At 44.7% G+C, this 23,903-nt stretch overlaps 1 protein-coding gene across 3 annotated transcripts in view; it reads left to right on the forward strand.

Annotated features, from left to right (window-relative positions):
- Positions 1 to 23,903, forward strand: part of TRIM37 (tripartite motif containing 37) — a 147,689-nt gene that overhangs the window by 35,105 nt on the left and 88,681 nt on the right. For all 3 annotated transcript variants that reach the window (XM_083173962.1, XM_083173963.1, XM_083173964.1), the window contains exons 7-8: positions 4,567 to 4,690; positions 5,980 to 6,047. In XM_083173962.1, coding sequence (XP_083030088.1) covers positions 4,567 to 4,690; positions 5,980 to 6,047 — 192 coding nt within the window. The remainder of the gene's footprint in view (positions 1 to 4,566; positions 4,691 to 5,979; positions 6,048 to 23,903) is intronic.

Genomic DNA, 23,903 nt, shown 5'->3' on the forward strand with positions numbered 1-23,903 from the left:
TGTGTGTGTATATATATATGTGTGTGTATGTATATATATATATATATATATATATATATATATATATATATATATATATATATATACACACATATATGTATGTGTATATATGTATATATATATATATATATATATACACACATATATATATATAGACAGATATATGTGTGTATATATATATGTGTGTGTGTGTGTGTGTGTGTATATATATATATACATACACACACACACACACACACACACACACACACACACACACACACACACACACACATATATAGAAAGATATTCCCGACATATGACGTATATATACGTCATGGTCGGGAGGTACTTCCCGACCGAAGAAGTATATATACGTCATGGTTTTAAACTGTCACCGCGTCTATAGACGCGGTGACAGTTTGGAGATGTCTGCTGTCCCTGACAGCAGACATCCCCCCTCGCGGCGATCGCTGCGATTGGCTGTTCAAATGTGAACAGCCAATTGCAGCGTTTTCTGTGTTACCGGCGGCTAAGCCGCTCGGTAACACAGTGATCGGTGGTGATCGGTGCTGTTAAGTACAGCACCGATCACCACCGATCGCCAGCCCCCCCCCCTCCCACCCGGCAGCCCCCCTCACTCCCACCCACCCGGCTGCCGCAGCGCCAGCCCCCCTCCCAAAGCTGGTGACCAAAATGGGGTCACTTGTGGGGGGGTTCCACTGTATTGGTGCTTCGGGGGTCTTGCTAATGCGACATAGCACCCACCATTCAAAATTTTGAGCCAGAACTGCATTTTTCTGTAAAAAATTACATTTTTTTACACAAAAATGCAGATCTGGCTCAAAATTTTTCATTTTCACAAGGAATGAAGGAGACAAAGCACCCCAAAATCTGTGCCCCAATTTCTCCCGAGTACGGCAATGCCTCACATGTGACCAAAAAATACCAGTTGGGTGCATGGCAGGACTCAGAAGGGAAGGAGTGATTTTTGGATTTTGCAGCACAGATTTTGGTGGAATGAATGGTGGGTGCTATGTTGCACCAATACAGTGGAACCCCCCCACAAGTCACCCCATTTTGCAAACTACACCCTTCAGGGAATTCATCAAGGGGTATAGTGTACATTTCAAACCCCCAGGGGTTTCACCAATTTTGATACAACTGAGCTGTGAAAATGAAAAATTAATTTTTTTTATTTTCACTGCCCAGTTGTACCACAATTGGTGAAACCCCTGGGGGTTTGAAATGTACACTATACCCCTAGATGAATTCCCTGAAGGGTGTAGTTTGCAAAATGGGGTCACTTGTGGGGGGGTTCCTAACTTTTAGCATCTTATGGTGCCTAGAAACCTACATGGTGCCTAAAAAATAATCTCATAAAAAGGAGGCTCCAAAATCAAGTAGGTGCTCCTTCTATTATGAAGCCTGTGGTTTGGTCAACGTGCACACTAGGGCCACATATAGGATATTTATGAAAACAAAAGAATTGGGGGAATCAATTTTTAGTCACATTTCTCTAGTAAAATCTACTGTGTTCCTTAGAAAAATGTATTAAAATTGCAAATCTGCAAAAAAAATGAAATTTTGAAATTTCACCTACACTTTGTTTTAATTCCTGTGAAACACCTAAAGGGTTAACAAACTTCCAAAATGCTGTTTTGAATACTGTGAGGGGTGCAGTTTTTGAAATGGCATCATTTATGGGGGTGTCTCACATACAAGTCCCTCAAAGTCACATCAGAACTGAACTGGTCCCTAAAAAAATCAGTGTTTGAAATTTTCTTGAAAATTTGAGAATTTGCTATTCATATTTTAAGCCTCCTAGTGTCCAAAAAAATGAAAATGAGGTTGAAATAATGATGGCAACATAAAGTATACATATGGTCTATGTTAGTTATTAACTATTTTGAGTGGTAAGATTATTTGTCTCACAAGCAGAAAATTTAACATTTTGCAAATCGCAAAATTTTCCATTTTTTTACGACATTTTGGTATTTTTCACAAAAAAACACAGACTGTATCGACCAAAATTTACCACTAACTTGAAGTACAATGTGTCACGAGAAAACAATCTCAAAATCACTGGGATAAGTAAAAGCAAAAAAAAGTTATACCCACTTAAGTGATACATGTCAGATTTGAAAAAAAGGGCTCTGTCAGGAACGCAAAAACTGGCTCTGTCAGGAAGGGGTTAAGCTTCAAATTGTTTTTGTCAACTGAATCATGCTGTTTTCTTGTTGGCTATTGTAGGTCCTGGCCAAACATTGGAACATTTTCTCTTGACCTATTTGACTTTTTATAATATGTTTTGCAAACCACCATACATTTTATGAATAGCATTGAAGACCTTGAGCTATTTTTCATCTTAATCACACAGCTGTATAGCACACATAAACTTAGGACAGGCATAAGCTATTGAGAAACTGATCTTAGTTTATATGATTACGTTTTGCTGCGTCAAACTGTAACGAAAAAAAAAAAGGAAATGACCTCAAAGCATAGAATAAAAATGAGGGTAAGAAGTTACCAGTAAAGGCATTACAGAACAGGGAAGCGGTAAGGAAATTTTTTTCACTCCATGGGATGTATTCAATGCTGATTGTGAACTGTGACCACGAGCAGCGATGCCTGCTCGCTGTCACAGCTCGCAGGGTTCGTATTCAACTGACTCCCCTGCATATGCCAATTCCCCCTCTCTCCGTTTTTGGAGTGAGGGGGAATCTGCATATGCTGCCGCTGAAAAGCGAGACTCGCGAATAAATGCAGCGGGCTCCCTGCATTAGCTGTGAGCCTTGCGGTTTGGGGTGAATCCTCACCATACACTGTGAGATAGAACTCGATTATTAAAGCTAAGTCACGCCTATATTGTACAGTGTGTCTAGGAAAACCGTTGGGGGCAATTCACTTAGGAGCAAGTTTCTATCTATCTATCTATCTATCTATCTATCTATCTATCTATCATGTACACGGTAGAATCAGTTTGGCACTTTCCAGTAGTAGTCAATTAGCTGCATGCCTCTGTCAGAATAAGATACCTCCAGTGTTCCCAGGTAGTGCAAACTGACCCAAGAACCAGCATGTCACTGCAGCTTGATGCAAATAAGAGTTTATTAACCTCAACGTTTCAGGGCTACAACCCTGTTTTCAGGAGGAACACATATACATTACAATTGAAACCTCTCGCCTTAAATTGGATACCAGACGCCATCACCACCAATCAGCCTGCCGTACTGCTAGGCTCCACACCTGCAGCCGAGCTTACCTCATGGTGCTGTCAGCGGCTAACACCCGCTTCCAATCACCAAGCGGTTACTCATGCAACCAGTACGGTGTCCATAGGACATCACGGCTGGTGCCGGGACACCTAGAGATGAGGTCAGCGGTTCACAACCCCCTGCACTCATCCCACAGTATCCCGGAAACCAGACGCTAAGCCATAGCGCGGCATGCGGAATAGGCAGCAATGCGGCTGCACATACATTAATACAAAAATACCACTATTACGACAAAAATATTTAAAATAAAAGACAGAAATTTAGACCTTTTTTTTGCCGATCGGCCGTTTTTTTTTTTTTTTTTACTGCAAAATTGACCGCAAATCGGCCAATCTTGATCAGATGCAGGCTCCCGCCGATCTTTTGCTATATCTTCTGATCGTACGTGCTGCATGAAAGTTCAGAAGATCATGGGATCTTAAGAGAAGTCTTTGAAGAGGTGCGCTTGCCTGAAATCTTTTGTCCAGGGTAGACAAAAGATTTCAAGGCTAATTTATGCGCACATCTTAAGATCGCAGTTCTTTCTAGTGTGTGGGCACCTTAATACATCTGCCCCATTATGTGCTGTTTTGGCAGTAGGCTGTAACTTGGACTGGTTTAAAACCATGAGGTATAGCGTTATGTAAAGTCTACAGTTGTTTAAAATACATTTCTAATTGCGCATGTGTTGATTATGGCGTCAGCTATGCATATTAAAGTAATTGGTAAATTATGCTAGGTAATGCATAAATGCAGATTGTTAACTTGGAAAAAGTTTTATTGATGAGTTTGTCCCGAAATATAGTTTTTATGTCGCGCATGAGTAGGAAGAACACCCAGTTCGTTGGTAGTCCGTAATGTACTGTATAATATGTATACCCATTTTGTTGTTCATTACATCATCCCAGTGGATGTTCTGCATGTCCAATGGGATGATACCACGGTCCTAACGGATAAAACTTAAACATTTAAAAATATACTAAATTAATGTATTGATGTGTTTTTCATTCATACCAGTCCTCTGAAATATAAGCACAGTGTTGATAGAGAAAAACAGTTTCTACTATGTCGGAGCGATGACCATGCTTCTCAATGCAGCATGGCCCCTGTTCCTCCCGCCGTGCCGTCCCTCCATCCCTGCCAGCCGATGCCAGCACCCCACTGGTTCGGAGCGTGTGGATACACTAAGAAAAAAATAATGCTAACTGTTAAAACCTTTTTTTTTCACCTTAAACACCACCTTTTTAAGAACACAAAATCAAATGTTTTTGTAGTAATTGATTTATTAACAATAAACTAAGTTTGCAAACAAGAACACTTTGTGTTGTAGGAGCGGAATGTGGAGGCTGTACGAGGTGCCAAGGATGAACGTGTTAGGGAGATTCGCAACGCTGTGGAGATGATGATTGCCAGGCTTGACACCCAACTGAAAAACAAACTCATCACACTCATGGGTATGACAAAGTGGTGGAAGCAGGAATTAAATAAAATGTTTAAACAGACAGATAGGATTATGCAACATATTGGTAGAGAGCACATTCTTTTGTTCTTATTGACTTGTGCTTTTTGGGTAAAATGGTGTCCTAAAATTTAAACTAGTTTTTTATTGCTTAAGTTATTTTGGAAACCTGGGGCCAGATGCAATATGCTTCAAAAGTGATAAAATGGAGAGTGATAAACAGCCAACCAATCAGCTCCATCCTGCCATGTCACAGACAGTGTTTGAAAAATGTGAGGCAGGAGCTGATTGGTTGGTTGTTTATCACTCTCCATTTTTTCACTTTTGAAGCTTAGTGCATCTGGCCCCAGGTCACTTGTGAAAGAAGTATGCCTTTCACTAGACCCTGGGGGAGGGGTTCTAAGTACTCAATAGTGGTGTTGTATGTAATACATTATTAATAAGTAACACTTTGTATGGTCTATAGCCATGGTTCCCAGAACTGAGATTTTCTAAACACACCACCTCTTACCTCTTCTTTAGATATCTGTCGGTCTCTTCTTGCTTGCAAGTGATCTGTACTCTCTCTCTGTCATTGCACTTACTGAGCACTCTGATTTAACATACAGTAGACTTAGTAATTAAAGCTCGTGATACTGGATATGTGCAGCTCTTCAGTTCGATCCGTTTATGGCTCTAACAAAAATCATATTATATACTATTTATAAATTGGCCATCATTTTAGCCACTAACCAGGGCAATTGAAAATCTCACACACACACACACACACACACACACACACACACACACACACACACACACACACACACACACTTCCCTATGAATCGCTAATTAGCAGTAATAAAGCTGTGTAGACTTTCTACAGCACCATGACAGAATTGCAGTTAAGGTATAAAACTTCTGACTGTAGTTCATTTGAATTTCACCATATCCCCTGTGATAACTGTTAGCTGGCCAAAAAGACGGTGAATCACACATTTGACAAGTAACCAGCAGAGTTGGGTAATACAATATCAATGTCTGACTCATTGTGATTCCAGACAGCCAATACAGTAAGACTGCAGCTTCCCTTTTATGACCAAGAGGCAGTCAGTGCTGTGATTATCATTGCCTCTGGATTACACTGATAGCTGGATATCAGAGAGACAGCCAGCACCATTCTGTAATGGCTGCTCTCTGGTCCCCAAAATGTATGGCTTCACAGCCTGTTTCACAGACCAATATAAAATAAAATGGTAATGCTGGTGTACACCTATGTGACTTGATGCTGATTTTGGTCTTTAGGTCAGAAGACGTCTCTCACGCAAGAAACTGAGCTACTGGAATCCCTCTTACAAGAAGTAGAACATCAGGTGAATGATAAAACATCATTTGTTTTAATAACAATAATAAAAATGTTACCATGAATTGTCCTTTTTGGTACACCAATGTGGTTGTGGACAGCTCAGCCAACATGGTTTTTGTAAAATTGATGTTTTAGTTCTGGCAATTGCTGTAATTTATTCTTTACATTTGTGTGTGGTATTTTTTCAGTTTATTCATCATGTGCAGTCAAGGTTACCAGTCTGTTTATAGGCCAGAGAACAAATGTTTAAGCATCATGACATAATTTAGTTTCCTCCACTCTGTAGCGAATAAGTCATAATTTATTGAATAGTCCGTTAAAGCAGCTAAATTAATAGAAATTCTGGTACTTGTGTATTTTGGTGGCGCCCCCGATGTCCGTCGTACGATGAACGGATCGCATCGCATGCCATGCACTCGATGGTATGCGACGCGATTTTGACCCCCTATACGATCAAAAATCGTATAAGCACCCTAAAGGGTGCTTTTGAGCACCCTAATGGGTGCTTACAATGTTAAATGCACCCCCACGCCACCCCCCCCACTATAAACGTGAACCCGAAGCGTGGCGAGCGCAGCGGTACGCGTCCTACGACCTTTTCATACCCCCACTATCCACGTCAGCGTGGAGTTGAGAATAAAATAGTGTGGCGAGCCACCGAGCCCGAAGCGTGGCGAGCACAGCGGATATCTTCACAGGTAAACGCGTCCCTTCGCGGGCTTCACAGGTATCCGCGTCCCCTCGCGGGGCTCGCTGCGTTCGCCACGCATCGGGCTCGCTGCGCTCGCCACACTATTCTATTCTCAACTCCACGCCGACGTGGATAGTGGGGGTATGAAAAGGTCGTAGGATGCGTACCGCCACCCCGCGCGGGCTCGCTGCGCTCGCCACGCTTCGGGTTCACGTTTATAGTGGGGGGGGGGGGGGGGTGGCGTGGGGGTGCATTTAACATTGTAAGCCCCCGTTTGGGTGCTTTACATTGTATAAGCACCCCTTAGGGTGCTTATACAATGTTTAATCGCATCGCATCGTATGGCATCGTATGCCATGTACAATGGCATACAATTTCAAAATTGTATGCCATCGTGCACTATCGTACGATATCGCGTCGCATCGCATACCATCGTATGCGTTATGGTATGCGATGGGCGCCGCCAAAATACACAAGTACCGAAATTCCTTTAAGGTGTCACAGTATACCATTTCCATGTACTGCCAGTGTGGCTCCAAATGTGATATTTACAAGTGCCCTGAGATAGTGTGCTTGGGTAGCAGATCTGCAATCGAAAAATGGTCTGTAAATTTTCTTTAAAAGCATTTATCTTTTGGTGATAAAATGTAGTCATTCGAAAGAAAATGTAGTCATTCGAAAGATTACTACTGTATGTACCTGATTTTATAAAAAAATCAGATCACATCGATTTCTTCCAACAGCAAATCAGGGCAACACTGGGCTATTGGAATGCAAAGCATTACTGCCAGCAGCCTGGTTCCAGTAGTCCTAGGCAAACTTTTCATCCCATTACACTTACAGAAAGGAAGCCTGAGTCAAATCCTTCTGAATACTTTGTGTACTCGGCAATCATGAAAACAAACTCTTCACTAACGGCTGCAAGATGAAGTCCTACTCAGAGCCCACTGGGAATGTTTTGGGTGGGGCGCGGAGGGGACGCATTCAACGGTTTGGGGAGAGGGGGCCCTAGGGACCACTGGCAGCGCACCTGCGTCTCGTATCAGGGGGCGGTGGAGTAGTGTAGCGCTTGCGGGAGTCAGTGGTGGCGGGAGAATTGTTTAAAACACTGGGCTGCCCTGTGGTTGAGAGAGCTCAGCCAGTCACAGGGCAGCCCAGTGTTTTAAACACATCTGCCACCATCGCTGACTCCCATCGCCCGCAAGCGCTACTGCTAGCATATACTACTCCGCCGCCCCGTCTGCCCTCTTCTAACACCTGATGTGCCATCGGAAGATGGCATGCGACGTCGGGTGCTGACTTTTGCACCCAAAAATGTGATCGGATTCGATGGACATCGTACTTCGATGTCGCATCGAATCCCATCGCATAAGTTTATGAGCTCCATTAAATGCTAATACTATACGTTCTCTCTATTGAAATCTGTTCATGCAAGGCATTTGCGCATGTAATCTCAGCGTCATCGATTCCTCAGATTTTATTGTTACCATTCCAGCTGCTTAGATCTCCTAAGGAATTTTTTGGAATTGTTTAATAGTTTCCATGACTGCTCTCAAGAAAGGGGGCATTACTTTCTGCTCCTGTCTGAAAGACTTCCATGTAACAAGAATGTTGTAAAACATAACCTGAACAAATGCTGTGAAAAATTATACAACTGTACAAGGTTTTTTAGGATATGACCTGTGTTGGCGCACTGCTGCCTGTGAGCTGTACTATCCCCTGGCTATCACCAAAATAACCATACAAATACCATACAATACACAAATTGGGGATTTCCAAATCTGAGGCGCAATCAGTCAAAAAGGGGGGGGTTCAGAATATTTGAATCTTCATGTGTTCCCAAAATCTTCAATGATTGTTCTCAATGATATACTGATAGAATCAGAGAAATTAGAAGTTAGAAATTGCTACAGATATTTCATGCTTGGTAGGAAAGGGGGTGAAGAGGAGTAGATGGATGGGTGTACCCCACTCACGGTAAGTATAGCGGTGTATATGCACGTAGCGGTTTCTTTCTTCTCCTCCAGACAATATTTTACGGTGATCATCTCCATAAGCGTGGATATAAAAGAAAAAATTGATCAATGTGTAGATTTGTTTCACTTTGTATAATTATTCAGATACCCGGTGAGTGAAAAAGTTTGGAAAAGTGTTGGTCGTACCTTACTCACCAAAAATGAGACAAGGTACACATATAAAGGTTTATTTGTTCAGTGTATCACATACAATTTTCAAATGATATATGGGCGTACCCCACTCACTGTAAGCAGGTCTTGGTATGTGCTCGTAGCAGGTTCTTTCCCCTCGTGATTTATTGTGGTGACATCTTTCTCTCCATTAATGTGAGTGTTTGGAGAGAAAAAAGGAAAATTCAAATGTGTAGATTTGTTTATGTTTATGATGTAAATTACACCCTTGTGTAAAGAGAAGGAATGGGTGTTTTGAGGTAGACGTGCCTTATATTAATAGATGAAGGACTGGTGTCGTACCATAACTCACACTGTATTGTGTAAATGAATACCAATAAAGGTATCTTTATGAAGATCAGACCTCTTACGCCCAGTGTCACCCGTGCCGTATATTTAGTGAATAAAGGACTGGTGTCGTACCATAACTCACACTATATTGTGCAAATGAAAACCTGTAAAGGTATCTTTATGGAGATCAGAAAATCCTCCGCTTTGTGCCACACGTGTATACAGGAATTATAAAGTGTACCAAGAGTAGCTTCTTTATATAGGGGATATGCGTACCCGACTTACAGTTATGTAAGTCTTCCATCACTTATAGTCGTTTCTTTAGCTCTAGATAGCCATCCTTTTCATATGGAAATCTTTTTGGTCAAAATATCCAATCAAATGTCTTAAAAGGTATATTTATTTAACAGTAGAAAAGTCCAAAACAGAATTAAAAATTTTCCATCCCAACAATGGAAGGATCCCAAGACATCCAGAGGTATCCAAAATTATCCACAAGAACAGACAATAAAAAAGAAAAAAGTCCTTTAAAAGCCAAAAAATTTAATAAAAAAAAAAATATTTTTAAAAATGGTACAATACGGGTGTGTCAAAAAAGAGAGAGGTTGGTGTATTTGCGCTGCTAAATATAGTTTGCAAAGTTATACTCCGAACAACCAATCAGTGTGCAGAAATGAATGAAACGGACTCACTGCCTTAAACAGTATAAATTTTATGGTTAAAAAGGCATCAATTACTACACAAATACATTCTGTATAAAAGCAACAAAAATTACAAAAAATGTATAATTATAAAAATATATATAATATACACACAAAAACAATAAAATAATCGTAATATCTGTGGTAATTTTGTTCTAAAAGTACAGAGCTCAGGTTCTATATAGAACAATAATAGGACAGATAATTAGGGACACTCCGCTGAAGATTAGCGCTTGATATTGGGAGTCAGATGGTTGTTAGGCATTTAGTAGAGGATTCTGATATCCATGATTAAACAGTAGAGGATCAATTGATAATCAGTATATTTATACAATGAACAGTCCACAGTCTTTTTAGCATGTACAGTAACACGCCTATAGGATGGTACTTAAGACCGGACTCCAAGTGTATGCTGATAGATAATTAATTAGGAAGCTTGCATAGGGTAAAAAGGAATTGATCTCACCCCGCTTGTATTAGTGCATTTGTGGGCTCACTCCGTTTGTTGAGAGGAGGAGAAATAAGCCGGTAGCTTTCCTCTGTGGGTCACCTCAGTGCCGGCAGTAAGCGGGTCCTTTCTCCAGAATGATGTAAGCTTGCAGCGGTGTGGGTGCGCTGATAGAGCGATCAGCTGCTGGGAGCCTGGGGCCAGTAGTGCGCCGGGACGCTGTAGATGCAGCGTATTAGTGAATACCGGCGTTCAGTTCTCAGCGCTCGGCGGTCAGCTGTAGAGAATCAGCTGGATCCGTCTTGAGAAAGTCTCCACGTTACGAAAGGAGACGAAACGCGTTGACGTCACATTAGGACGTTGGGACACACCGCTGACTGCTTCCAGCTGATTCTCTACAGCTGACCGCCGAGCGCTGACCGCTGAGAACTGAACGCCGGCATTCACTAATACGCTGCATCTACAGCGTCCCGGCGGGGCTTCCCCCCGAAACGTCGGTCTTTTGCACCTGCTTGATGTTTTTATAAAGTTGATTTTTTTCACAAGTCTCCGAGTGCCGCCGTTGTGTTCTCCCAGCTACCTACCCTGTATTGGAAGGCACCGGAGCAGGACAAGCATTTGGGACTGAGTGCCGGTCCGCCCCACCCCGCTATATATATATATATATATATTCATGCAAAGAACTGGAAGCGGCACTCAGGAGTCTTCAATAAAGATGCAAGTTTAATCCAACATGTTTCGGGAGCTTATCCTCCCGTCGTCAGGGATAAAACCATTGTACAAAAGCACACAACTTTATTCAGTACCTTCCCTAATCAGCAGAACAACTGACCAATCAAGCAACTGTTCACACCTGTGGACCTGGGCACCCGTCCGTCCCACTGGGAGTGCACACCTGCTGATGGCCAGTATGATTGTTAACCCACAATTGCCCGTGTATAAAAGAAAGAAAACATTTAAATACATATAAACATATACGAAAATCACTATACATAACAAAAAATCAATCTGCAGTACAGAGCAATATCCTATCTTGGTACATTGTCATAAAATGTCAGGGTATAACAATCAAATAAAGCCAAAGTTGTATAATAGTGTACAACCACTATAATCTTTAGCACCATATGAGGTATAAACCAACATAGATATAATACTTGTAAAGCATCACATTATTGAGGAAATAATCTTTATTTTAAATGCAAATTATAAAAAACTATTTTTATTTTTAAATGCAAGTTATAAAAAATAATGCATACCCAATTTTTCATTTAAGCCACGGGGGGCCAGAGTGTCAAGCCTCATAATCCATTTGCTCTCACATCTCAAGACCAACTTCCCTCTGCCGCCTCGCCTCAATGGGGGATGTGATCTATGATTTTTGTGCGCATGCTCGCCACAGAGTGTCCAGCGTCTAAAAAATGCATATCGGCTGTACCAGTTTGTAATGCTGCCCTAATGGAGGCTCTGTGGTTCGCCATGTGTTCCCTAAAAGTTGTCTGTCTTACCAACATATACATACCCACACGGGCAGTACAGAAGGTAGACCATAAATTTAGAGGTGCATGTAACAACATGTCTAATTGCAAATTTCTTACCGCTGTACGGGTGCAAGAAATTGTTGCCTGTGATTAATGAACCACAGGTCGTGCACCCAGTACAGCGGTAGCAACCTGGTGCCTTGGTCATAAAGTGGGCTTGCCTGCTGGATCTGGTCAAATCAGTCACATCAAGCTTTACCAGACGATCACGTAGATTGGGACCCCTGGAATATGCCAGCATCAACCATACATTGTGTAACGCCGGCAGATTCCTATCTGTGTTAATTATTGGCCACAATCTTGATAAAACTAATATAGTTGGGACTAACATCGGTGTATTGGTTAATCCATGGAATAATTTTACTGGTTTCAGAATCTTTGATAGATTTATTCAGACATTCAAGTCTGGTAAGATTCAGAACCTTGGTTTTGGCTTGAGACAATTCAGCTGCTGGATAACCCCTGTCTTAAAAACGCTGTATCGTATTATCGATGGTAACAACAAACCTCATCTTCATCACTTACTATCCTTCTGGCTCTTAACATCTGTGAGAAGGCCTCTCCGTAAAGGTAGGGGATGGCAACTACCGGTCATGAGTATTGAATTCCTGTCAGTCTCCTTGATGTATAGCCCAGTTGAGATATGCCCTGATGTATGCTTAATGAGCACATCCAAAAAGGGCACCGATGTATGACTAGTGATAAAAGTTAATTTGACTGCATGGTTAGTAGAATTATGAGTGTCGAAGGTCTCCAACAGAACCTCTTCTTCCCCTGTCCACAAGAATAGTAGGTCGTCAATAAAACGCACATAGAGTAGCAAATGTCCGCTACTCTTTAAAGGGGAGAATAGACGCATCTCCAATGCTACCATAAATGCATTGGTGTACGATGGGGCCACTGAGGACCCCATCGCACAGCCAAGCAGTTGGAGGTAGTATTGCTTATTAAAGAAGAAACAATTTTTAGTTAATACTAACTTTAGAAAGGCCATAAAGAACCAGATAGCCGGACCAGTATAACGTGGGTTATCAGTGATTAAGCTATGTACCGCCTGCATACCCTCCTCATGAGGTATGCAGGTGTACAAGCTCACCACATTAGCTTTACACAAAATTAAACCCTGATCTACCTGGTTAATAGATCCTATCTGATTCAACAAGTCATTGGTGTCTTTAAGATATGAATCGGTTGCCTGGATACATGGGTTCAAAAAGCAATCAAGGTACACAGAGATTGGATGATATAAAGACCCCCTGACAGAGATGATAGGTCTGCCAGGGGGGTCAACCAATCTCTTGTGCACCTTGGGGAGAGCATAAAATAACGGAGTTATTGGGTATTGCACAGACAAAATGTTTAATAAATCATTAGTTATAACACCTTCATTATGGGCTTTGGTTAATAACACATCCAATTCATGCTTAAATTGCAAAGTTGGATCAGAATCTAACAATTTATATACCAGAGTGTCACTCAGTTGGCGTTGGCATTCCTGAACATAGGCAGAAGTCGACTGCACCACTACTCCACCGCCTTTATCGTCAGAGCACACAACTATGTCCTTGCGTGCGCTTAGGGATTTAATTGACTTTTGCTCACTCATAGATAGATTATGATGGTGTTTACCTGGTGGAGGACAAATGTCAGGTGTCTCAGTCAACAGTCGTGAAAAAGTTCTAATGGAAGGAGAATTAGATAACGGATCAAAGGACGATACCTGTCTCACTTTCTGAAGTGGCGTCGGAACAGCCGCATAATCAGTTGGTACAGGATTCAGTCCAAAATGTTCTTTAAGCCAGAGAGATCTTGAAAAACGGTATGTGTCGAATTGCCACTGTATAGGATCGTGTAGGGTGGTAGGGACATAGGAAAGTCCTTTTGACAGAACCGATAACTCCGCTGGTGTTAGCGGTGTGTCTGTCAAATTAAAGACCAATTCTTCTCGCGTTGATTTGCACGTGCTCCTCATCTCCCTCGCGTTTTGCTGCCCCCCTCTGCGTCCTGCGGGATGATACTGGACTCCTTTCATAGTTACCGCTCGACGTGGTCTCCCATCTAAAGGGGGTAGTGAAGGAGTGATGTCACCATGGGTATTCTCACCATCACTGAGTGAGGTACTGGAGTCATGTTGAATATGTCGTGGAGGGCGTCCATAGCAGGGTCTAGTATAGGAGGCGGTATTGTCACGGATACGCTGGGGATTCAGCCATGTATAAACATTATTGGTCTCATCGTCTCTCTGAACTTTTTTAGCTTTGTCCTTTTTGAAGTTTATAAGATCCTTAGTGTATCGATCAATAGCACTGTTCAATTTCTCAATTCTCTTAGTCTCTTTATCATTGGCAAGGACAGGTGTTTTTTATCAATGTCAAATGTGGCAAGCAGGGTTTTCGTCTGTGCTAACTCCTTGGCCGACTCTTCAATTACAAGCAGTAATAAGTCCATAGAGCATTTGTTGAGAATGCCAACCCACTTTTTACAGAAGGCGGCATTCTGATGTCCAATGGTAGGCACAATATGCACACGAAAGCCCCATGGTATATGTTTTTGCCGGTGGTAATCTGAAAGTGTGATCCCGTGGTAGAGGAAATCTACCTCGCACTTACAAAGCCGATACCACTCATTGTAGAGGTCCTTGCAATCAGGTGTAGAGACTGCATCACTCAATGATCGGGTGAATAAGATGCTTCCTGCTTCAATGTCGGAGTAACTAAAGCAGTCACCAGAATCAAGGTTAGCGAAAGATGAATCAATGTCAATACCTTCTGCCATTGTCAGGTTGCAGAGTGTGGATATTCTCTGTAGTGTGATGATCAGGTCCCAATAACGAGTAGGTTAACAGTCTGTCCGGTGCCTTGATTAGAACACACAATGTGCTCTCCATATAGAAGCGATATATCCGGCACTCGGTGGAAGTAAAAACCAATGATAAATGCTCAGGTGCCTTCTTTGAACCTGGGTTCGATATAACATGCAAAGAACTGGAAGCGGCGCTATATATAGATATATCTCTATCATCTCTATCATCTCTATCTTTATCATCTCTATCTCTATCATCTCTTTCTCCTTCATCCACTAGGTGTCACTGGAGTTACAGTGGGGAATAGAAGTGCGACTGCAGGGAGCATGGGCACAGTGTGGCCAGCTCCTCCCCTTCTACTTCCCCCAGACAGTCTTATTTTGTGCCCTGTGGGAGCAAGGCACACTTCTGACTTGCTCCAAGCAAGTTGAGGAGTTTTTTTGGATTTTTTATTGATTTTACTCTTCAATCAGCAAGAGGAGGGTCAGGCAGCATTCTGCCCCTGTCTGACCCCGCCGTTGGAGCTGCCGGGGGGACCCGTTCGCAGCTGCATGTGGCTCGCGCTCAGGTCCCCTGCTGAGGAGTCCACTGCCTCCGGAGCTGACAGATGCCGCTGCGTGCGTCGCGCGTCCTGATCGCCCGCCAGCCACACCGTCCACCGGCCAGCATCGTAGAGGGTGAGTAGAGCCCGGCCTCCTCGCTAGCGAGGAGACCGGGTTATCGCTTAAATAAAGTGATGGTCCTTGGCCCCCTTAGTTTGAATTGGGCGCCATTGCAGCAGAGCTAGCCAGGGCGGAGTTACTGCGTCACTCCCAGGTTCCCCCCCGCGCTCCCCAGCACGCGTGGCGGCCATCTTAGAAGGCTCCCTGCTCCATAGATGGAGCGCATCGCGGCTGGAGGCTCGAGACACGCTGTGTCCTTCTCCCTCGCAGAGGTCCTGCCAGAGAGTCCTCAGGTTCCGTGAGTCGGACAGTGGGGATTAGTGGGTGCGGGTTCAGCACAGGCTGTCCGCAAATTCCGTCAGACCGCATTAGATGCCATTCCTGACCGGGCAGTTCCTCTCCTTCTACCCCCCAGTAGTCATAGCTTACTGCTGTCTATGTATTTAGATATTTTTCAACAGCTTTGTGTTAAATATATGTCTAACATGGTGAAAAAGGTGGCTTGTAGGAAGTGCACAACTAAGTTTGTGCCTTCCACTGAGGGAGAAAATTTCTGTGACAAATGTATGACTGACACTCTGGTGCAGCCACCCCCAGTCACCCCTGTCTGGGCTGCACACCTCACAGAGGTTATGTCAAAACTGGCAACCGAGTTGGCCGCTTCTCAAAGGGACAGGGTGGAAACCAGATCACAGCAGGCAGACTTAGCTTCTGCTGTACAGGGGCTAACCAAGGCTCTGGGGCCGGAGCCAGCGGCTGCTGCTGCTAGTTCAAGGCCTCCCCCTTTGTCACACAGCAAAAGATCATACCCTCATATCTTGGAGGAGCATGATTCTGATGATGATATGCCAGCATTAGAGGGGGATTATTATGACCCCGACGCAGAGCCTGATCCCCAACCAGACCAGCCTCTGCCGGAGCCTGAACCAGTAATGCAGGGTTTGGAAGATCTTATACTTATGGTTCGCCAGGCCCTCAAAGTGGAGGATGGCGACACCGCCCCTGCTCGGCCCTCTATGTTTGGGAAATGCCAAAGACAGGCGGTTCTTTTTCCTTCATCTGAGGAATTGGATGACCACTTGCAAACTGCTTGGCGGCATCCTGATAAAAAATTCCAGGTGTCCAGGTATCTACTTACCCCTTTTCAACAGAGGTTAGAAAAAGTGGATTCTTCCGTGTCCCGTCTCTCCAAAAAGACGGTACTGCCAGTTCCAGGGGCTTCCTCTCTCAGGGACCCCTCGGATAGGAAGTTAGAAACCACACTGAAGTCCATGTACGTGGCTGCAGGGGTTATTCAGCGCCCTGCTCAGGTAGGGTGCTGGGTCAACAAGGCCATCGGGGTGTGGTCTACACAGATCGCCTCTGACCTACGCACAAATCCAGACGAGGATACCCTCATCAGGCTAGCCGATAATATTCGAGAGGCTTCGGCTTATTTGGTGGAGGCCTCATCGGATATTTGCATCATGGCGGCAAAGCTGTCGGCCCTTTCCATATCCGCCCGTAGGGCTTTATGGTTACGGCAATGGCAGGCAGATGCCGAGTCAAAAAGGGCTGTGGAAGCTCTGCCCTTTAATGGGGAGGTTTTGTTCGGGCCCGAACTCGACAAATGGGTCTCCCAGGCTACGGGAGGTAAATCACATTTTTTACCCACAGCACCTCCTGCCCCGGCTCCGCGGAAGTCCTTTCAATCTTCCTTTCGGTCCCATCGCCCAGGTTCCAGATTTCGTGGGCGTGGCAGAGGCGGTTTCTCCCAGCGTGGAACCAGAGGACGTGGCCGAGGTGCACCTACCTCCCAGGCCGAGCCTAAGTCTACCACTAAGACCACTGCATGACGGTCTTCCCGCCCACCTGGGGGATCCCAGAGTGGGGGCGCGCCTCCAGCTCTTCACAGAGCAGTGGGAACGCTCGTGCCACGATGCCTGGGTAAAGGATTTGATAGCTTCTGGCTACAAAATCGTTTTCCAATGTACTCCGCCCCTAAGATTCTTCAAAACAGGTTTGCCAGTTTCTCAAGACAAAGGCATTCTATTGATGAAGGCCATAGAAAAGCTGGTAAGCTCTGGAGTAGTGATTCCGGATCAGCGCAATCAGGGATTCTACTCCAGCCTGTTCCTGGTGCCAAAACCGGACGGGTCTGCCCGTCCGATTTTGAACCTGAAGGACCTGATCCCCTACTTGAAACCGATAAAGTTCAAGATGGAGTCGCTCCAATCGGTGATTGCCGGGTTGGAAAGGGAGGAGTTCTTAATGTCTCTAGACATCAAGGACGCCTACCTGCATATCCCAATTTGGCCCCCACACCAGGCATTCCTGCGTTTTGTGATTCGGGACCAACAGTGGCAGTTCCAGGCGCTTCCGTTTGGCCTCTCTTCGGAGCTCAAAGTTTTCACCAAAGTGATGGCAGTCATGATGGAGATTCTGAGGTCGCAGGGGGTCACGGTCATCCCTTACCTGGACGACCTGCTTCTAAAAGCTCACTCCCAAAAGGAATTGTTGGACAGCTTCCATCTTGCCCAGTTGACTCTGATACACCATGGGTGGATCGTCAATTACACGAAGTCTCAACTGCAACCCACCCAGCGGTTGCTATTTCTGGGGATGTTAATGGACACGGTCCAGATGAAGATCTTCTTGCCTCAGGACAAGATCCTATCCCTACAGACTTTGGTGCGAGCGATTCTTCACTCAAGATGGGTGACGGTACACCATTGCACCAGATTACAGGGAAAAATGGTGGCGTCCTTTGAGGCTGTGCAGTACGGGCGCTTTCGCAGCCGGCCTCTTCAGCTTTGCCTTTTGAGTCAGTGGTCAGGATCACATCTGTGTCTCCACCACCGGGTGACTCTGTCTCCTCGGGCCCGCCTCTCACTCTTGTGGTGGCTCCACACAGCAAATCTACAAGAGGGGAAGAGTTGCGGGATTTGGAACTGGACCATACTCACCACGGATGCGAGTCTGAGGGGCTGGGGAGCTGTCACGTTGGATCAACCTTTTTAGGGCCTCTGGTCTCCTCAGGAAGCTCTGTTGCCCATCAACCTCTTGGAGCTCAGAGCGGTGTACTATGCCCTTCTTCAAGCACATCATCTTCTGCAACATCAGCCCATTTGTGTCCAGTCCGACAACGCCACCGCAGTGGCATATATAAACAAGCAGGGCGGCACTCGCAGCCGTACGGCCATGAGAGAGGTCAGTCGGATTCTCCTCTGGGCCCAGGACAACGCTCAGGCAATCTCCGCAGTCTTCCTCCCAGGGGTCGAGAACTGGGAAGCAGATTTCCTGAGCCGACACGACATGCATCCAGGAGAGTGGTGTCTACATCCCCAGGTGTTCCAGCAGCTGGTGAGGAGATGGGGTCTCCCTCAAGTAGACCTCATGGCGTCGAGACACAATCACCAACTCCCTCTATAAGGTGCTCGGACTCGAGACCCAGCGGCAGTAGGAGTAGACGCCCTGACAATGCCCTGGCCCTACAGGTTTGTGTACCTATTCCCTCCGTTCCCGCTACTTCCGCGTCTGCTACAGCGCATTCGGAGGGAGGTGGTCACGGCTCTTCTGGTGGCACCATATTGTCCGCGCAGTTCATGGTACACAATCCTCACCTCCATGCTCGTCGACCAACCATGGCCGCTGCCTCGGCGGGAGAACCTGCTCAGTCAAGGCCCATTCTATCATCAGGGCCTGGAGCGTCTTCATTTGACGGCGTGGCTACTGAAAGGTCCATCCAGAGGAAGGCGGGGATTCCAGCTATGGTCATCCCAACGATGCTGAGGGCCAGAAAAGAGGTAACTTCTCTCCATTACTACCGCATCTGGAGAGCCTACATCACTTGGTGCGAGAAACGGGGAGTCTCACCTAAGGTATTTAAGAAAGCTAGACTTCTTCTTTTCTTACAGGCGGGCCTGTCCTCTGGTTTGAGGCTAGGTTCCCTCAAAGTGCAAGTGTCCGCATTGTCTGTGTATTTCCAGACCCGTCTGGCCTTAATACCGGAAGTGCAGACCTTTTTTCAGGGGGTCCTCCGGATTCAACCTCCTTTTAGGGCCCCTACCGCACCATGGGATTTGGTGTTTACCTTTCTCCAATCCTCGTTGTTTGAACCTCTGGAGTCAGTGGAGTTTAAGTATCTCACGTGGAAGACTGTGCTCCTTTTGGCCTTAGCTTCCGCAAGGAGGGGCTCTGTCGTGTAAAGCACCGTTCCTGATCTTCCACCCGGATAGAGCAGAGCTTCGCACATGCAAGGCTTTTCTACCAAAAGTGGTCTCGGCCTTCCACATAAACCAGCCCATCGTGGTCCCGGCTTTTGTGGGGGATTCTCCAGCTGACGCGTTTCTGGATGTGGTGCGGGCCCTCCGTATCTATGTCAATAGGAAGGTGCCCATTAGGAAGACGGATGCTCTCTTTGTAATCTATGATCCAGTGAAGAAAGGTTGGCCAGAAACCAAGCAGACTATTGTCTCGCTGGATTCGCCTGACCATCAGGCAGGCGTACATTGTGGAGGCTCGTCCTCCTCCCGCTACCATTTCGGCGCATTCTACGCGCTCGGTAGGCCCCTCTTGGGCGGCTGCCCGAGGGGTTTCCATTCAGCAGCTCTGCTGGGCTGCTACCTGGTCTGGTAGGAAGACCTTTGTCAGGTTCTACCAATTTGATACCATTGCAGACCCTGCTTCTCAGTTTGGTTGCGTGGTTTTGAGGGGATCTCAGCGCTGTCCCGCCCGTGTTGGGAGCTCTGGGACATCCCCACTGTAACTCCAGTGACACCTAGTGGATGAAGGAGAAAACGGGATTTTGTACTTACCGTTAAATCCTTTTCTCCGATTCCACAGGTGTCACTGGACGCCCACCTCTGCGCTGAAGTTATAGTTCCTTCATTATGACCAGGATGTTTTTCTTTTGTTTTTCAACAGCACCGTAGGTCTGTTCCAGTTGGTTTGAGTTTCTGCCAGTTGCCTTTGCTGAAGCTCTCCACAGTTGTGTGTGTGTGTGTGTGTGTGTAGTCTAGTTTGTCTGTTATGACCTTCATTACCATTTCAGTGCTTTCTTCTACTGTTTTGTGTAAGTGTGTGTTTTGTTCGTACTAACCTCCTCCTGGGAAGTGTTTGTTTTTTTCCTATCTTCTAGCTCCCTCCGGGCACAATTCTGTTGACTGTCTGGGGGAAGTAGAAGGGGAGGAGCTGGCCACACTGACTCTGAAAATTATTAAAGTGCCCATGCTCCCTGCAGTCGCCCTTCTATTCCCCACTGTAACTCCAGTGACACCTGTGGAATCGGAGAAAAGGATTTAACGGTAAGTACAAAATCCCGTTATCTCTATCATCCCTTTCGCTATCATCCCTATCTCTATCATCTCTCTCTCTCTCTCTCTCTCTCTATCTATCTATCTATCTATCTATCTATCTATCTATCTATCTATCTATCTATCTCTATCTATCTATCTTCTCTGAATAAGACCTATGGTTTAAAATAATGTAAGTAGCATTACAACCATATAAATGTAAATCTCACTGCACTAATCGTATAATCAAATCCTTCTTGAAGATACTACAATTTTATGTTAATGTAAACACAATAATGCATCTGAAAAAGCATGCAAAGCTAAATTTGTGAATAAAAATATGAATCTTCTTAGGCATGCTTCATCAAGGTACTATGTATTCACTTTCAGAGTGTATTTACATGAATGGGATTGTGTCCTGCATATTGGTATGAGATTCACACCTGTGAATAACTGGATATTCTAGTTTATGGACTTGCTGCTGATACTTGCTGGTAAAGAAGCAGTGATTGCCACAGCAAAACCTCACTTGCATTTGGGAACACTGTATTCCACCATCTCTGACTAGACTACATAACAAGAACATGGTCCGATACTAGATTTACAAGTTCCATTGGACAGATAATACTCCGCAAAGACTATTTGTTAAAGGAACCAAACTGACTACAACAAATTGGCCTGACTTCCCTTCTTGCTGACTGGCTAGTAACCAATATTTACTCATCTTTAATATGGATATTGGTTCAGTATCGACCACTTTATCAGTTCAAAGGAAGGCTCATATTTTCAGAATTGTAGCAAATGTTTAAATTTGTAATATTGGTTTTATATTACAGATATGGGTAAGCTTTTCTGTTCAACTTATTTTTCAAAAGCAGTTTAAGTCTTAAAATGTTAAGGCCCCCATACACTATGCGATTTGGGCATGATCTCACCCGATTCGGAAGAATTGGGCCGTGAAATCGGCCCAAATCGCACTTGCAGACACTCCGTCCGATCCGATGCGCGGTCCCGTGCGCATCGGATCGGGGTCGGGAGGTCGGACGGGCTGCACATAAGATTTGCTAAATCTTATGTGCAGCCCAGCCCCGGAGCCGTGCGGGGGATGACAGCGGGCGGGGGATGCCGGCTATAGAGAGCCTGATATCACCCTGCAGCTCCCCGGGAGGGGGACACACGATTAGGCACTTGATGTGCCAAGGTTTGCATATGATAAATCGCATGGATTTATCATATGCGGTCCCCGGGGAGCTGCAGGAGGAGGGAGCCGTGCGGGGGGGGTCATCAGCGGGCCGGGGGATGCTGGCTAATAGAGAGCCGAGCAGGGGGAGGCTGCATAGGGAGCCGGGCAGGAGGAGGGTGACAGCGGGAGCACACTAACTTTAAAAAAAAAAAAGCCCATACAGATGACTAGCAAGCCATTGATTGGCTGAGACCTCTCTCAGCCAATCAGCGATTGGCTGAGAGAGGTCTCAGCCAATCAATGACTTGCTAGTCATTCTGTATGGGTTTTTTTTTTTTTTTCAAGTTATCTGTGTTCTTCCCGGCTCCCGCCACTGCCCGGCAGCCAGCGTCATCCTCCCTGCCCAGCGCGCTGCTCCCGCTGTCACCCTCCTCCTGCCCTGCTCCCTATGCAGCCTCCCCCTGCTCGGCTCACTATTAGCCGGCATCCCCCCGCCCGCTGATGACCCCCCCCCGCACGGCTCCCTCCTCCTGCAGCTCCCCGGGGACCGCATATGATAAATCCATGCGATTTATCATATGCAAACCTTGGCACATCAAGTGCCTAATCGTGTGTCCCCCTCCCGGGGAGCTGCAGGGTGAAATCAGGTCCGACTTGTCCTTAGGACAAGTCGGACTAATGTATGGGGGCTTTAAGTGTGATTTTCTTTATCATTAGAAAAGTTTACTTTGAATCTTTTAGGAGTTCTTTACCTGACCCGTTTGATATTTAGGGATAATAAACCTGTTCAGTCTTGATGCTTAAGGGCGATGTAGAGAAAATCACCTGAAAAATGAGATGACATTATTGGCCATATTTTCCTATTTAGGAACCTCTAAATCCGTTATTCATTGAGAGTCGTGTCCTATTGCTACTGGACTGTGTACTAGCCCTTTTGCTTTTAAATAAGTATTTTCCCATCCTCATCACTTGGTATGGAGCTCTGGCTTATTGAATCGGCCCATATAATGTTTTTCCTGTGTGTAACTAGCTTAACTTTGTTCACGACTAGACATTCAACCAGCAGAGAGAAGAAACCGGTCTTAAAGCTCTCCAAATAGTTTCATGCATTTTAGGATCAGACATAGACTGCACCAGTCCATTTGTATCTGTCTAGTTTAGAATGCAACACTAATTTGTACTAGTGTTTTTTTTCCTCCTTGATATAATCAAGATTATGTTAATGTAATGTTTTTACAAAAAAATTGATTGTGATACCTTATCCCCTCATCTAGTCAATGCATCAGAACAGGTCTCTCACTGGCAAAGCCTACCTACACTCGCATTCTCTGCCACCTTGTCTTACCAGAGTCTCATCCTTGTTCATTAGATTCAATGCTTTCATGAACTGCCCCCCCCCCCCCCCCCCTTTAATACCCTGTGATATGATGCCTTATGGAAATATTCTGTTACCTGGGCATTCTGATTCAATAACCAGGCTTTAAGTGTAATGCTTCTGAGGCAGTTCATCGGTGTATGTCTGTATTGAACCAGTACTTACACCAGGAAACTTTGTCAGACAGTGTCAACTAAACTCAAGAGGCATGTGTGTAGAATCCAGCAGAGGGTTTATTTCAAGCTGTTTTTTTTTGCAAATAATGCACAAAACAGTAGGTGAAAAGATTAAAATTTTGCCAGAACTCAACAGTAAACAACTCCCTTCAGTTGTTTACTGTTGAGTTCTGGTGAAATTTATAATCTTTTCACCTACTGTTGTAAAATGGCAGACACACAATGAGCTAGAGATAGGAAGGAAGGCAGGGTCCACTAATAACATTAGAACCCAGCTACAGGGACTCAAGTGACCTATTTCACAAGATGGAAAGCTTTGCAATAGTAACTTGACAGTAATTTAACAGCTTACACTATATATATGTGTGTGTGTATGTGTGTGTGTATATGTATGTATGTATGTATGTATGTGTATATATATATATATATATATATATATATATATATATATATATATGTATATATATATATATATATGTGTGTATATGTATATATAATCTCTCCGTGGGACATGACACTGGGTATCTGTTATTTGC

The sequence above is a fragment of the Crinia signifera genome, chromosome 2 (genome assembly GCF_055691185.1).
Source record: "Crinia signifera chromosome 2, ASM5569118v1, whole genome shotgun sequence".
NCBI classification, from domain to species: Eukaryota; Metazoa; Chordata; class Amphibia; order Anura; family Myobatrachidae; genus Crinia; species Crinia signifera.